The 13,022-nt window shown below is 28.9% G+C and overlaps 1 protein-coding gene across 1 annotated transcript in view; it reads left to right on the top strand.

Moving 5' to 3' along the window:
* Positions 1-7,615, top strand: part of LOC123302650 — a 35,370-nt gene extending 27,755 nt beyond the window's left edge. The window contains exons 3-4 of the mRNA XM_044885694.1: positions 3,632-3,730; positions 7,294-7,615. Of these exons, the coding sequence (XP_044741629.1) occupies positions 3,632-3,730; positions 7,294-7,331 (137 nt within the window). The 3' untranslated portion in view covers positions 7,332-7,615. The remainder of the gene's footprint in view (positions 1-3,631; positions 3,731-7,293) is intronic.
* Positions 7,616-13,022: the final 5,407 nt, after the last annotated feature.

Below are 13,022 nucleotides of genomic sequence, written 5' to 3'. Positions count from 1 at the left end.
TAAACCTTTTTTAGTAAATTATGTCAAGCTCGTCTTAAATCTTAGGAATTATCATAAACCGTCCCTTCCGTATATTACTCAGATTTTCTTATAAATTTTATAACAAAAAATTAGAGCTTTATCCCTACTGTAAACAAAATTCAGTGTAATTTAATTTTTATAACCATCAAATATAATATCTAAGGAAACGCTTTCGCATGTTTTCCAATATGTATAATAACTGGCTAATACTTACACACTCATTCCGAAGGTTTCGAATTACCTTAATTTGTCACTCATGAGTAATGAACAAATACTTAACTGTGAAGAATGTACTCTATTTAGTGAAAATGGCTCCATATATAATACGGTTAAACTTTTACAAATGTTAAAAACTATCATATTTTTATTATGAAAGTCGGTATAGGTTTATGGGCGTATATAGTGGTTTCACGACCCTATGGATGTGAACTTACTATTGACTTTGTTGGCTAAGTAAGCACTGCCTCAATGGCAAAATACTGTTTAATTTCCCTTTTAGGCTAAAAGTTTCTGTTTTTCCTCCCTTTGAAAAAAAAGCTAGATACACCCAAGTAGGTATAGATTTTAATATAATTATATTGAAGATTAATATTTAATTATCAATGCTAAAATTAAAGTTAATTATGGAAATTTTTTGATTCTGTAGGTTTGTACTGTTTTAAATTAATTAAATACAATATAAACATATCTATAAAAAAATTATTATTTCGGGCACAATATCACCAATTAGCAAAAAAAAAAGCATAAATCCGCTTGGAAGATAGAATGCCAGACAAAGTCGCGGCTACCAAGCACTTTATTCTTGTCTTTTTTTACCGATACCGATGGTTAATGAAATAAAATGGATAAAATGTAATTTCTAAAAGCACAGTTACCTACTATAAATGTCTTTTATATGTTTTAATTTTGTCGCTTGTATATATAGATTTGTTTTTTGTAATATTAGCTACTAAATATTAGCTACCGACGATGCACTCGAAAAAACCATATCAAGATATGAGGCCAATTTGAGTAGTATATAGGTTAGGTGAGGTTTTATTGGCTGTCTACAAAGGACACACTTAGGCTTTAGAACCCATTGTGATACCATATAACACATATATACCACCTTTCCGCTGATAATTTAATTTATCAGCTCCTCAATTTCAGAGGCTGAGTTCACCTCCTTCAGGCATATACCATTCACTACACCAGCCCATCACAACTATTAATTAAATTAATTTTGTTGCAACGGCGGGAATCGAACCCACTACCCTAAGCATATCGCGGACGGAATTGGTTACGGCGCGGCTTAACCATCTGAGCTAATAGGGCGAATTGAGTAGTATATAGTATGTGTTCTTTTCGAATAACTAGTTCTCAACAAGAAGTGATGAAATTTATTTTATTATTAATCTTACCAGTTTATTTAGTGTTAAATTAAGAATTATAAAATAATGATGAAGAATGTTTATTGTAGGTAAATATTTTTCTTAGATATTTAATTTTTTGTAATTGATTTAAATCCTTACAAAGAACCATTTAAATTGATTTGATTTGAAATTTGCAACAAATCAAACAAATTAATAAAGTACAAATTATTTATTACCTTATAATATTATGTAGGTATCTATTATTATATGACGTAATAATATGTGTTATATAGCCTTATAATCATGCCCTATATGGTGTGGATTATCACATGCTTGACGAATTTTGAACTTTCTCAATACCTGTATGTACAGTAAATAATAATATTTTTATTGATATTTGTGGGCAATTAAAGTGCAAATAATACACTTCATAGCAATAATAAGCGAATTAATAATAATGGAATTAGTAAGTATTAAATGTAGTATTGTGTAATTACTTGGTTTGTTGTAATTTTAATTATAAGTACAATATAATTTTAACTTACCTGCATATCAATTTTATTGCAAACATTAATAATAAGTGTGTCTATGAATTCACATGTGAGGATATTCGAAGCCATTCATAATTATTGTGACCAATCATCTGGTGGTAATTGACAATTATATCTGAGCGCCTTACAGCATCAGGACGATTCTTGATAGTTATTGCGGGTTTCACGATCCAATTTCTAAAATTTTTAAAGATATCTTCGAGGAAACGCACCATTTATTTGTTCCTCTCTATATGTTAAAAAATATCTATCAGTTCTGTAAAAGTGAACAAAATGTTTTGTATTTTCCATCATTATTGGCACACAGTATTCACTTACACTTAAACACACTTGAAACTCTCAATAGTCAAAGAATATGAAAAGTACACAAAGAAGATACGGAAGAGTAATCTCAAAGCAGATGAATCTACCGCAGATACTACTTCTTACTTATCTGCTCGGGAAATATTCATAGATAAACTTGAGGTTGAACTTTAAAAGAAACGAGAAATAAGAGATTTATATTTTAGGTGGCTTTAATTTTGAAATTGATCACGGGCGCAAAATTTCTTAATCCGTCTGTGATTAATTGACATACTTTTAATAATTTGCCAAACAGGTACAAATATTCAATATTGTTTTAATGCTTCTTAAACTACGACTAAACTAATTGATTTTGTTTTGATTAAAATCTGAATTAAGAAAAACAAATCTTTAACCTTCTGTACCTCGCTAAAAAATTTGTTTTTTGACATATGTTTATAAATGTACATTTGAACATTTTTGCTTATTTTGAGTTGACCATTCGAACAATAGGGCGAACATTTTAAAAATAGATAAAATATCTGAAATTAGAAATTGCTTATTTAAGTAATTTAAAATATAACATATTGTTATTTAGTGATCATGAGATTAAATAGCGTAACTCAATAACAAAGTACCTACATATGTTAAACTTCCATGGCATTTGAATCCGCAAAGAACCTTTTAAAACAAGCACATCCATAATTGCGACATTGATTCACAGCAGGCTTATAACTACATTTTTGGAATGCCTGGCCACAAAAAAGTGACTGACTTGAAATTTCGTTTCGATATAGTTTGGTATTTGAGTACTGCAACTCTTGTCATGCAAAAAAATTTTTAATAGTATCATACATGGTTCCAACCTACATTTTTCCGTTGTAATTTTTTGCTTAAACGCAATCAAACTGTGAGAAACACCAAAAATATTCTTGCTGGCCGACACCATATTGACAGTGTGTGGATTTCAGTGCCAGGTGACAGAAATTAGAACTCTTAAATGTCAAGTATCGTTCAAAGAATATCCTTTAGGCCGCTAGTGGCTGCGACATACATATATCTTTTTTAATTGATTGTATTCTTACAGGTGTAGAAAGGACGCACAAAATATGTTCGGATTACTGATACTCTAATCTAATTTAATTTTAATTGATTACAATTATAGGAATAAGTAGGTATTTATTATGTGAAACAATTTAAAAAATTTAAATTTATTATTAATTATATGTTTATTATTTAAGTAATGTTATTTAATTTTTCCAATGATATATCTGTTCACTTTCACTGCATTTTCAAAAATGTAACTACAAATCATATACCTATACAATCCTTGCTAACTGTTAAAAGTCCAAAGATGAATTATACCATTATGTGAATTATAATTTAAAATATTAATATTATAAATTATTGATTTCTTTGTTTTAGGACCAGTCGTTTTCCCACCAGCACCACCAAGTAGTGACGAAACTAGTGGGGTAATCGTTGGAGCCTCTGGTTATGGTTTCGTTCCTCCAGGTGCTCAAGGTAATTAAAAAATACTATTTTTTTCAGGAAGTGAAAAAATACTATACACACCCTTCTCATAATAACGTCTTAAAAAATTAATAATTAATCAAGCAAATATAATTATTTATAAAAATGTATATGAAGGTCTTCAAAAAACTTTTTATAAAATTGTATTTGTAAAAAAACAAATCACAATAATAAGATATAATACACAAAGTTGTTAGCTGTTGTCAAGGAAAACATTAAATACTCTTTCGAGTATTATGTGCGAGAAAGAAAATTACATTGAGCCTCAGGTGATAAATAATATGAAAATGTTACATAATAGAATTTAACGATTCTTATTATATGACTAGTTTTATTCTAAACTTTATTCACGCCCGTGAGATAAGAAGTACTTTTCTCACTCAGTATGCATGGTAAGATATTCCATTGTCGCCGCGCTAGTATCGTAATAAATCTTTACACTCCAAATTATTGTCAAAATGTAATCGAATAACAAGTTACTACAGTAGTTAATTTTCTATTCTCAATAAGCCATGAAATATTTTAAATAATACTTATCGCTTATTTTCACAGTTTAGAGGCGTAGATAAAGTTTTGTACGATACACGTGTCATAACGCATGATTAACGTACTAACGCATGATTAATGTACTTCAGGCGTACCTAAATAATGCTGTTATGCCTACTAGCATCGCAAATATCTATTATATACTACAAAGAAACTATAACTTTTATAAACTTGATATATTATGTATGAGTCTATTGTAAGTTTTCATTCACTTACGGGTGTCAAAATGGCCTGAAATTACGTAGGCTCTTCAAGAACAGGAGACAATGCCGTAGTATGATGGCACTTTCTACATATCATAACGGAATAAGACAAGTGAAATTAAAAAAAATTGAAAAAAAGCTCCGACAAATGCGGTTTTTTTTAGCTCTCTCCAAACTGAACCGATTTTTTTGAAAATAGCTGAGAACACTCTCCATCAAATTTTCTTTCAAAAAAACAAACAAAAAATCAAAATCGATTCAGGCGTTTAGAAGTTACGATGTCACAGATAGACACACAGTTAAAAATACGATATGAAGTTGTAACTAGATTGGTTGAGGTTACTAGAAGACACAAGCTTGGTTAGCGTAACCCTAGCCAAATCTAGTGTTACGATTGTCATACCAAGTTTTGATTTATTATATTTTCTAAAATCTCGATTACATCGTCACGTTTGGCTTTTTTATTTGGAAATTTGATTTTTTTAAGTGGAACGCATTTTGTTACAAAATCGCTGGAACTTAATTATTAATCTTCTGCCAAGTCAATTGAGACCCCCAACTTTAAGATACTTTAAAAAAAGTCTGAGAAAAGAAATAGCTACTACTCCTTTATCTGGATTTTTGCACACAGCGGAATTGGTTCATACTTGCTAAAACTAAAAAACCAAGTTGTAATTTTTTTATTTTATTTTTCATGCTGGAGTAGTACCATAGTTACTTAAATTTTAGTTTTATATTAAGTAGTTGTTATACCATGTATATATGAAATACACATAGTATTATAAGTTTAGTCCCAAGTTTGTAACGCCTAAAAATATTGATGCTACAAAAAAAAATTGGTATAGGTGTTCATAAAATCACCTAATTAATCCATTTCCGGTTGTCCGTCCGTCCGTCCGTCCGACCGTCCGTCCGTCCGTCTGTGGTCACGATTACTCAAAAACGAAAAGAGATATCAAGTTGAAATTTTTACAGCGTGCTTAGGACGTAAAAAGTGAGGTCAAGTTCGTAAATGAGCATCATAGGTCAATTGGGTCTTGGGTCCGTAAGACCCATCTTGTAAACAGTTAGAGATAGAACAAAAGTTTAAATGTAAAAAATGTTCCTTATCAAAAATTAAACAACTTTAGTTTGAAACATTTTTTCGTAAACATCACTGTTTACCCGTGAGGGCGACAATTAGGGCGGAAATTTTATAATATGTACTATACTTGATTATCAGTTATGTATGTGTCACATGTTGGTATATGTAATGTGATAAAGAAATCAACACTGATTATACATGGTATTTCAACAATTAACTCAGTCAATTGTTTGTTTTCACTTGTTTTATTAGTGAATTTAATATTTAAAACCATTTTTAATTTATAAATAATATATTATATAAATATTTAATAATCACATTAATATTATGGTACAATAAATGTTAAAGTTATTAATCTTTATGTTAAATAGTTTGTTAATAATAATCAGTTACAATCATCAAATATTCTTACTTATGTAAATATAGTTAAATTACATTACCCATCTGTTACAGTAATTACTAAAAAAACAGAAAGTAAATTTAAAAGATGATGAGAAATTAACACCATAATGACATGTGAGGTATGACGAAAAACATTGTGTATCTCTAAAGTTTATAGGAATCTATAGGTGCAAAAAATCACCAGGCTCAAATTATTCAAATTAATAATGGGGGTTGAGAGAATAAATATCGGTTGGGTAAGAGTAATCCTCACTCATCCTGTGCAAAAGTCCCAGAAACTAGTGGTATAAATAAGAGCTGGAAACGTTAAGAATTTGATCACAAGTTGACTGAATTTTAGATATTTCTTTTCTTATTTCAATTTGGTAGGGATGAATGTATATATAAAATTGCTGATTTTATAATCATATTTAGAAATCTTTTTAAAATCGTTGTATCCACGCCCGTGAGGAAATAACTACTTTTCAAATTCAGTATGCGTGGGAAAATCTAGTTCTTTAACGTCCTAGTGCATTAATGAATTTATTACCGCACTTGTATCGTAATAAATTAATTACCACACTCCAAGGTACTGTCAAAATATAAACTCACAACAAGTAACTTTTTTAATGTTCTATTTTTCAATAAGTCAAGACAAATTTTAAATAATAATTATCGTTTATTTTCCCATTTTAGAGGCGTAGATAAAGTTTAGTCCGATATATGTGTGATAACGGATTATTAACGTACTTCTGCGATTGACAAACTCGTAGTGCAAATTTCACACGCGTACGTTAATAATGCTGTTAGCCTACTTGTATCGTACATAACTATTTCGTATTCTTTTGATCACCAGACAATTTGGCCGTTACCAACTACTATTTTAATGATTAAAAAAAAAAATTGTTTTTAATTATTTTAGTACGTTTGTAATTTTAAAATAATTTAGTCCTAATAATCAAAGAGTAATTTTAAGGTTCCAGGCAGAATGCAAGGCGTATTTCATCCCTACTTAATTTCAATAAGTTCTTTTGCTCACAGATACTCTATTCTGAGTGTTGTATTTAAAAAAAACAAAACTTATTAATGATACAAATCAGAACACTAACTTATTACTTTTTCGCAAAAGTACAAATCATTATCTTTACTTTTTTGACTTCTACTCTGCACTGTTCTTATGTAGCGCACTATGCGATTAAATTTGGCAGATATATCCAAATTGGGGGGGGGGGTTGGTTTTATGCGTCGCAGCAAACTCTCATTACTTTTTCCCACTTGGGATATCCCGGTTAATATAACTCATCTGTGATTTTATAATGCAAAAACTTTTTTCATTACAGGCGTTGGACCAGTTGGACGACCAGCACGTTATTTTTAAATAGCATCACATTATTAGTAAAAGAACAAGAACGCCATAGAAATCAGCAACCAAAATAGTCCAAAAAATACACATTCAACAATGTCAGTTTACACTTTTCAAAGAACTTGAACATTATTTTTTAATTTTATTGTTGATAAAAATAATGTTCCAATCAATAGAAACAAACAATAATATAATTCGATACGTAAAGAAATTTTTTATAAAAATGATTATTGTAATATTCATATCTACCTTCCGACAATACCATTAATGTATTATAAATGAATTTTTTTTTTGTTTAGGTTATAAGTTCATCGATTTTTATTTATTGTAATTAATTTAATAATTATGTAAAACAAATGTTGTAAATAATAAAATATCATGATATTTTGAAAATAATTGCAGAAAGTCTTTTTTACCCCTAAAAATCCTAACTTTTATGGCATTTACAAACCGTATTATACGATTTTACTATAATAAATCGAATAAACTTTAAGAGAAGGGTAAGATTTAGTTTTTATTTTCCTATTCTAAAATTTGAAGCTAGTCTGAATATTGGATTCTGTACTGGCTTTGACTGAAAGCTTGGGCCGATTACCTTTTAAGAGTTAATACAAGATGCTCTATAACTGATTGAAAAACTCTTGACTTCCTAAATAGCCTTATAAAGACGAACGAAAAAGTTATTTACCAAATTTCGATATGAGGCCTAATTTCCAAGATAATTAACTAAGTCAATTATTAAATTTATCGAATGATATTGAGCACAATGAATATTTAGAAATATAAAGATGTCTTGATCGTTGCATTTAATTATTATATTATCAATCTCACTTTTTTAAATTTTTAATAAATCCAACCCAGTAATAGCTGTGTGAATTATATTACTTGAAATGGTAATAACTAAGTGGGGTTTAATGAAAATATAAAAAGTAAGATAGGTAATTTGATAATTAAATGCAATGATAAAGAATGCAATTTTTGTTGTATTATTGACAACATTTACCTCACCCTATTTTCCCTGGCTCTGAGTGACTTAAAATGACGATGTTAAGGTGACAGATATCGCGATATCTCCAGTGCGAGCCTCTAAATAGGCTACAAATTTTTCCGCAAATTACCCTCAATTTTCTTGAAAATATACCCTTTTTGTATACTTTTTTTTTTCTACATTAAAATGGTCATGCCAACTTCAAAGATGTCATTTTTAGAATCTTATAACATAGTTCATAACATTTTCTTAAGACATGTAATTTAACCTTCTTCTCCTCTATATTGTTAGGGTGAAAAATCTTGCTGTAAAGTCGATTTCATTGACAAATGTTTTCTCGATTTACATAGTAGGCATAAAATACACTACCTTTTAATTATTATTTCTCGGGGACCTTGTTAGATATTATAAAAAAGATTTTTTTAAATCAAATTTAGTTTTTTTTGTATTTAACACAAAAAATATTAACAGAAATACACAAAAAAAATTATACTTTCGCCCGAAAATCATGAAATTGTAATGATGCGATTAACAATGCTTGAATTGAACTAAAAATTACTGTAATTAACCTGTAATCAATCGTTAAAAATTCACACAAATATACTTTAAATGAACGATTATTAATGCCTGCAATAAAAGCTTTCACATCTTTTGATTCATCTTTGTTTTGAATATATAACTTGTGTAGCGTGTTCAAAATTTCTTTTGAAGAATTTCTTGTTGAGTGACATGTGTCTATGAGCTTATAAATAATTATCTAGAAGAAAATAAATATTAAATTTCTTTTTGACAAAATTATTTGGTATTGTCATTCATTCTCTATAACGAAACATCTTTACTTAACTGGAAGGTAAGTCGTACACACTATTTCTGTAAAACGTTAATAGGTACTTATCGAAACACGTGTCATTTATATATGAGTCAGAAAATATTAGAGATATTTCACAAATCCTGTCTCCCCCCTCCAATTATCTTCTTTTTTTTAAACAATCAAAAACTGGTTCCCAATATTGAGATGTTCCCTGGGTAATTTCTCGATGATAAGAAATTCTTACAGTGAGTTCTCAGTCCTAATCTTAGCTTTGTTCAAAAAAACAAAGATACTGAAAGCAAGTATTCCGAGAGCCATAAATACTCTGAAGAGAAAATACACAAATACCCTTGTGTGGAATTGCTCGGGCCCTTTCACAAGTTCATTTTTGTATCTTATCCGTAGAATATTTATGGTTTTCGAAATATTCACTTCCGGTTTATTTGCCCTTTTTACAACGAATGCGAACAAAGCTTATATTAAAAGTGAGAGCATACTGCATGAATTTCGTATTGGAATTTGATGAAACTCGGTGGATGGAGTAATTTTGATCCAAAAAGTATAAAAATCAGGTTAAATTAATGATTGAACCTAAAGAAGAAGTATCATGGGCAAAACTCCATTTTCAAACAGTTCAAAAAATTCAAATTCATGAAATTGTGAAGAAAAGGGAGGATAAGTGAGAGCTATAACGTGTTAGTCTTTGTTTTTAAAGGAGAAATTGCCCAGCAAAGCGGGCGGGTATCTGCTAGAATACTATAAAATGTATTTCTACAAACAATTCTCAAGATAAGGTCTTTTCTTTTGAATGAATGAAGAAATTTGTCATTCTAGGTTTAGAATTTATATTTTTTTTTCCATTATGAATTAATATGATTGTATACTTTTATTGCTAATTTTTTTTCCAATCATTTTGATTATTTCTAGAATTTTTATTTTTTCTGTTCTTTTGAGTTTGATTTTTTCTTGTTTTTCTTACATATATTTTTGTGTTTTTTTTGTTGTTTAATGTCTAGGAATTCTTTGTAAAAGGTTGTAAAATCTTTAAACAAATAAATTTTATTATTATTATTATTATTATTATAAAATGTATGAGTAAAAAATTGCGTTTTTATTTATGTTGTTGGACATAGCTTGGAACCCAAATGATCGTCACTAATTTTGAAGTTTCAGTTATAGAGAATGTTTATCATATATGTGGTCATGCTCCTATGTGGTCAGTTGGCATAGGACAGAATATCCCAACTACAAGATGCCGACAATTTACTATTCTTTCTTCTCTCCACGAAACTTTTCCATGAGGCGCATGCTTGTCAATTTGACAATTCTCTTAAATAAGCTAAGATTACAGTATTGGTGGATAGAGACCATGATAACTATTTGTCTCAATTTGTCGGAACACTTTCCACTTATAGGAACTGACCATATAAGAGGGCATAGATATTTGTACATGTACCTACTTACAGCACGTTTAACTATATAAAGTAAAATTTTAATCCCGTTTACATGTTTACGTTTTTTAGTTTGAACAAACAATACGAACTCAACAAACAGTTCTTTAGACATATCAATAATTAAATAAAAAAGACATAATGTTATTGTAAATCCATAGACAGAGAATATAATATCAGCGGTATCACATAATTTATCGTAAACCCTCATTAATTTGTTTACTGAAAAAATCATAAAAATTACAATATAGTGACTGTTATAATGTGAAAATCCAATATAACTTTACTCTATCACATCCAAATTTTATCCAATTTTGATATACCAAGTATGTAATCCTACTAAATTTGGGTCATTATTTTCAAATTTGTGATCAAAATTAACCTAGCTCTAATGGGTTTCAAGATTGAGCAGTCTTTGTGCCGATATTAAACACATAAGTGAAAGCTAGGCGAAAATTGACATCACAGCTGAAAAGAATGACACAAAATTAGTGGGTTTCAAAAAAAATTCCAATAAGATCGGATCAAATTTGCCTGTGTTATCGAAAAAATCGAATTTTTCAACTTTATGACGCCATCAGAATCCATAAAATTTAACTTTGCTCTATCATATCCAAATTTTATCCTATTTTGGTAGATCAAGTATGTAATCCTACTAAATTTGGGTCATATTTTTCAAAAGTGTGATTAAAATTAACCTAGCTCTAATGGGTGTCAAGAATGTGGAGTCCTGGCCCCAGAATAAAGCACATTACTGATAGCTAGCGAAAAATTGACATCACAGCTGAAAAGAATGCCCCAAAATTAGTGGGTTTCAAAAAAAAAATTCCAGTAAGATCGGATCCAATTTGCCTGTGTTATCAAAAAAGTCAAGTTTTTGAACTTTATGACGTCATCACAATCCATAAAATTTAACTTTGCTCTATCACATCTAAATTTTATCCAATTTTGATAAGACATGTATGTAATCCTACTAAATTTGAGTTATTCTTTTCAAATTTATGATCAAAATTAACCTAGCTCTAATAGGTTTCCAATTGTAAATGTGGAATCCTGCTTCCGAAATTCAGCGGAATTCAGTGACGTCAAAAAACAAACGATTGCTTCATCAACACTGTCTATACATGGTATTTCATCAATTAACTCAGTTAATTGTTTGTTTTACCTTGTTTAATTGAAATTTCTAATAAAAATAACTTATACATACCTGAAATTCTATTTTTATTCTCACATAATTTTTGATTTAGTATTTTATTAATTCCATTAAAGCAATATTTTAAAATTGTTAAATATATTAAAAATGGTACTAAATTTAATATTAACAATACAAATATCTTCTGACAAGAAATATAAAACCATAGTGAACATTTTGAAATGACAAAACATGATAAAATATATTCAAAAAAATATAAGCATAAAAATATTATCAACTGTGAAATTAAAAACCATTTTTGTGTCTTTTTCAAATATCCATAATTCGAAATTAGTAGGAACTTATCAATTCCTTCAAATGTTTGGATTACTTTAAAAATTTGAAACCGCTTCAAATACGGTACCACAATTTGTAATACAATACATGTGGAACGCGTATAAATGATTACATTTTCGTGGATTCTTGTGAATCTGCTATCATGAATTAATTTTTTGGGTTTGATAAAATTGAAATAATACCAAATATCATAAATAAATATTAGCATTGTTACTGAAAAACCGAATAGTTGATTTTGAAATGTCAAGGGAATTAAATGTTTTTGTACATTTAGTGAAAATCCACGTAATCCTATTAAATTTAGGAATGTATAGATACCCATAAAAGGGGTAAATAACTTAGACTTGCGGAACATGATCGAATCAATCGTATACAGTAAGTATTTACAAAGTACAGCTATAATAATTTTCAAACATTAGAAATATTACTTGAGATTAATGGAAATTTCATTCCAAATGGCAGGCATATTTGTTATGTACACTAACCGGAAAAGAAAATGCAATTCATTTTTAAGAAATACAAAAGAGGTGCGTTATGATCTATGGTCTACAAATCCATGTTCTGTGTAAATTTCACTTAAAATAATACTTGTTACTAATCGAGGCGAAGCAAATTGTCCCAAAAACCTCACCACGGCGGCCTCCTCCTCTTAAATTTTCTTTAATATTTTAGGAAATTATAAATGATATCAAAATTATTAAATACTCCATAAAAATTTTTAATTATTTTTAGTTTTATAATTATATTCAATAGTTGTCCATATATTCGGAAATCAAGATTGTAAATTGATTTTGCGTGGAAAATTAATGTACTTTTGTGTAAAACATTAAAGTATAGCAAAGTTTGCAAAGAATTACCTATTCATAAATTATAAAAATGAGAAGATATTATTTTAATAAGAAATATCTGCGAAGTGAGGCTTAATTTAGGTCTGCATCTGTGGAAAAGTTTTTGAATCCAAGAAGTC

This window comes from Chrysoperla carnea, chromosome 1 (genome assembly GCF_905475395.1).
Source record: "Chrysoperla carnea chromosome 1, inChrCarn1.1, whole genome shotgun sequence".
Lineage (NCBI taxonomy): Eukaryota > Metazoa > Arthropoda > Insecta > Neuroptera > Chrysopidae > Chrysoperla > Chrysoperla carnea.
The sequence above is the reverse complement of the archived record's forward strand: the minus strand, read 5'-3'. Positions and strand labels throughout refer to the sequence as shown.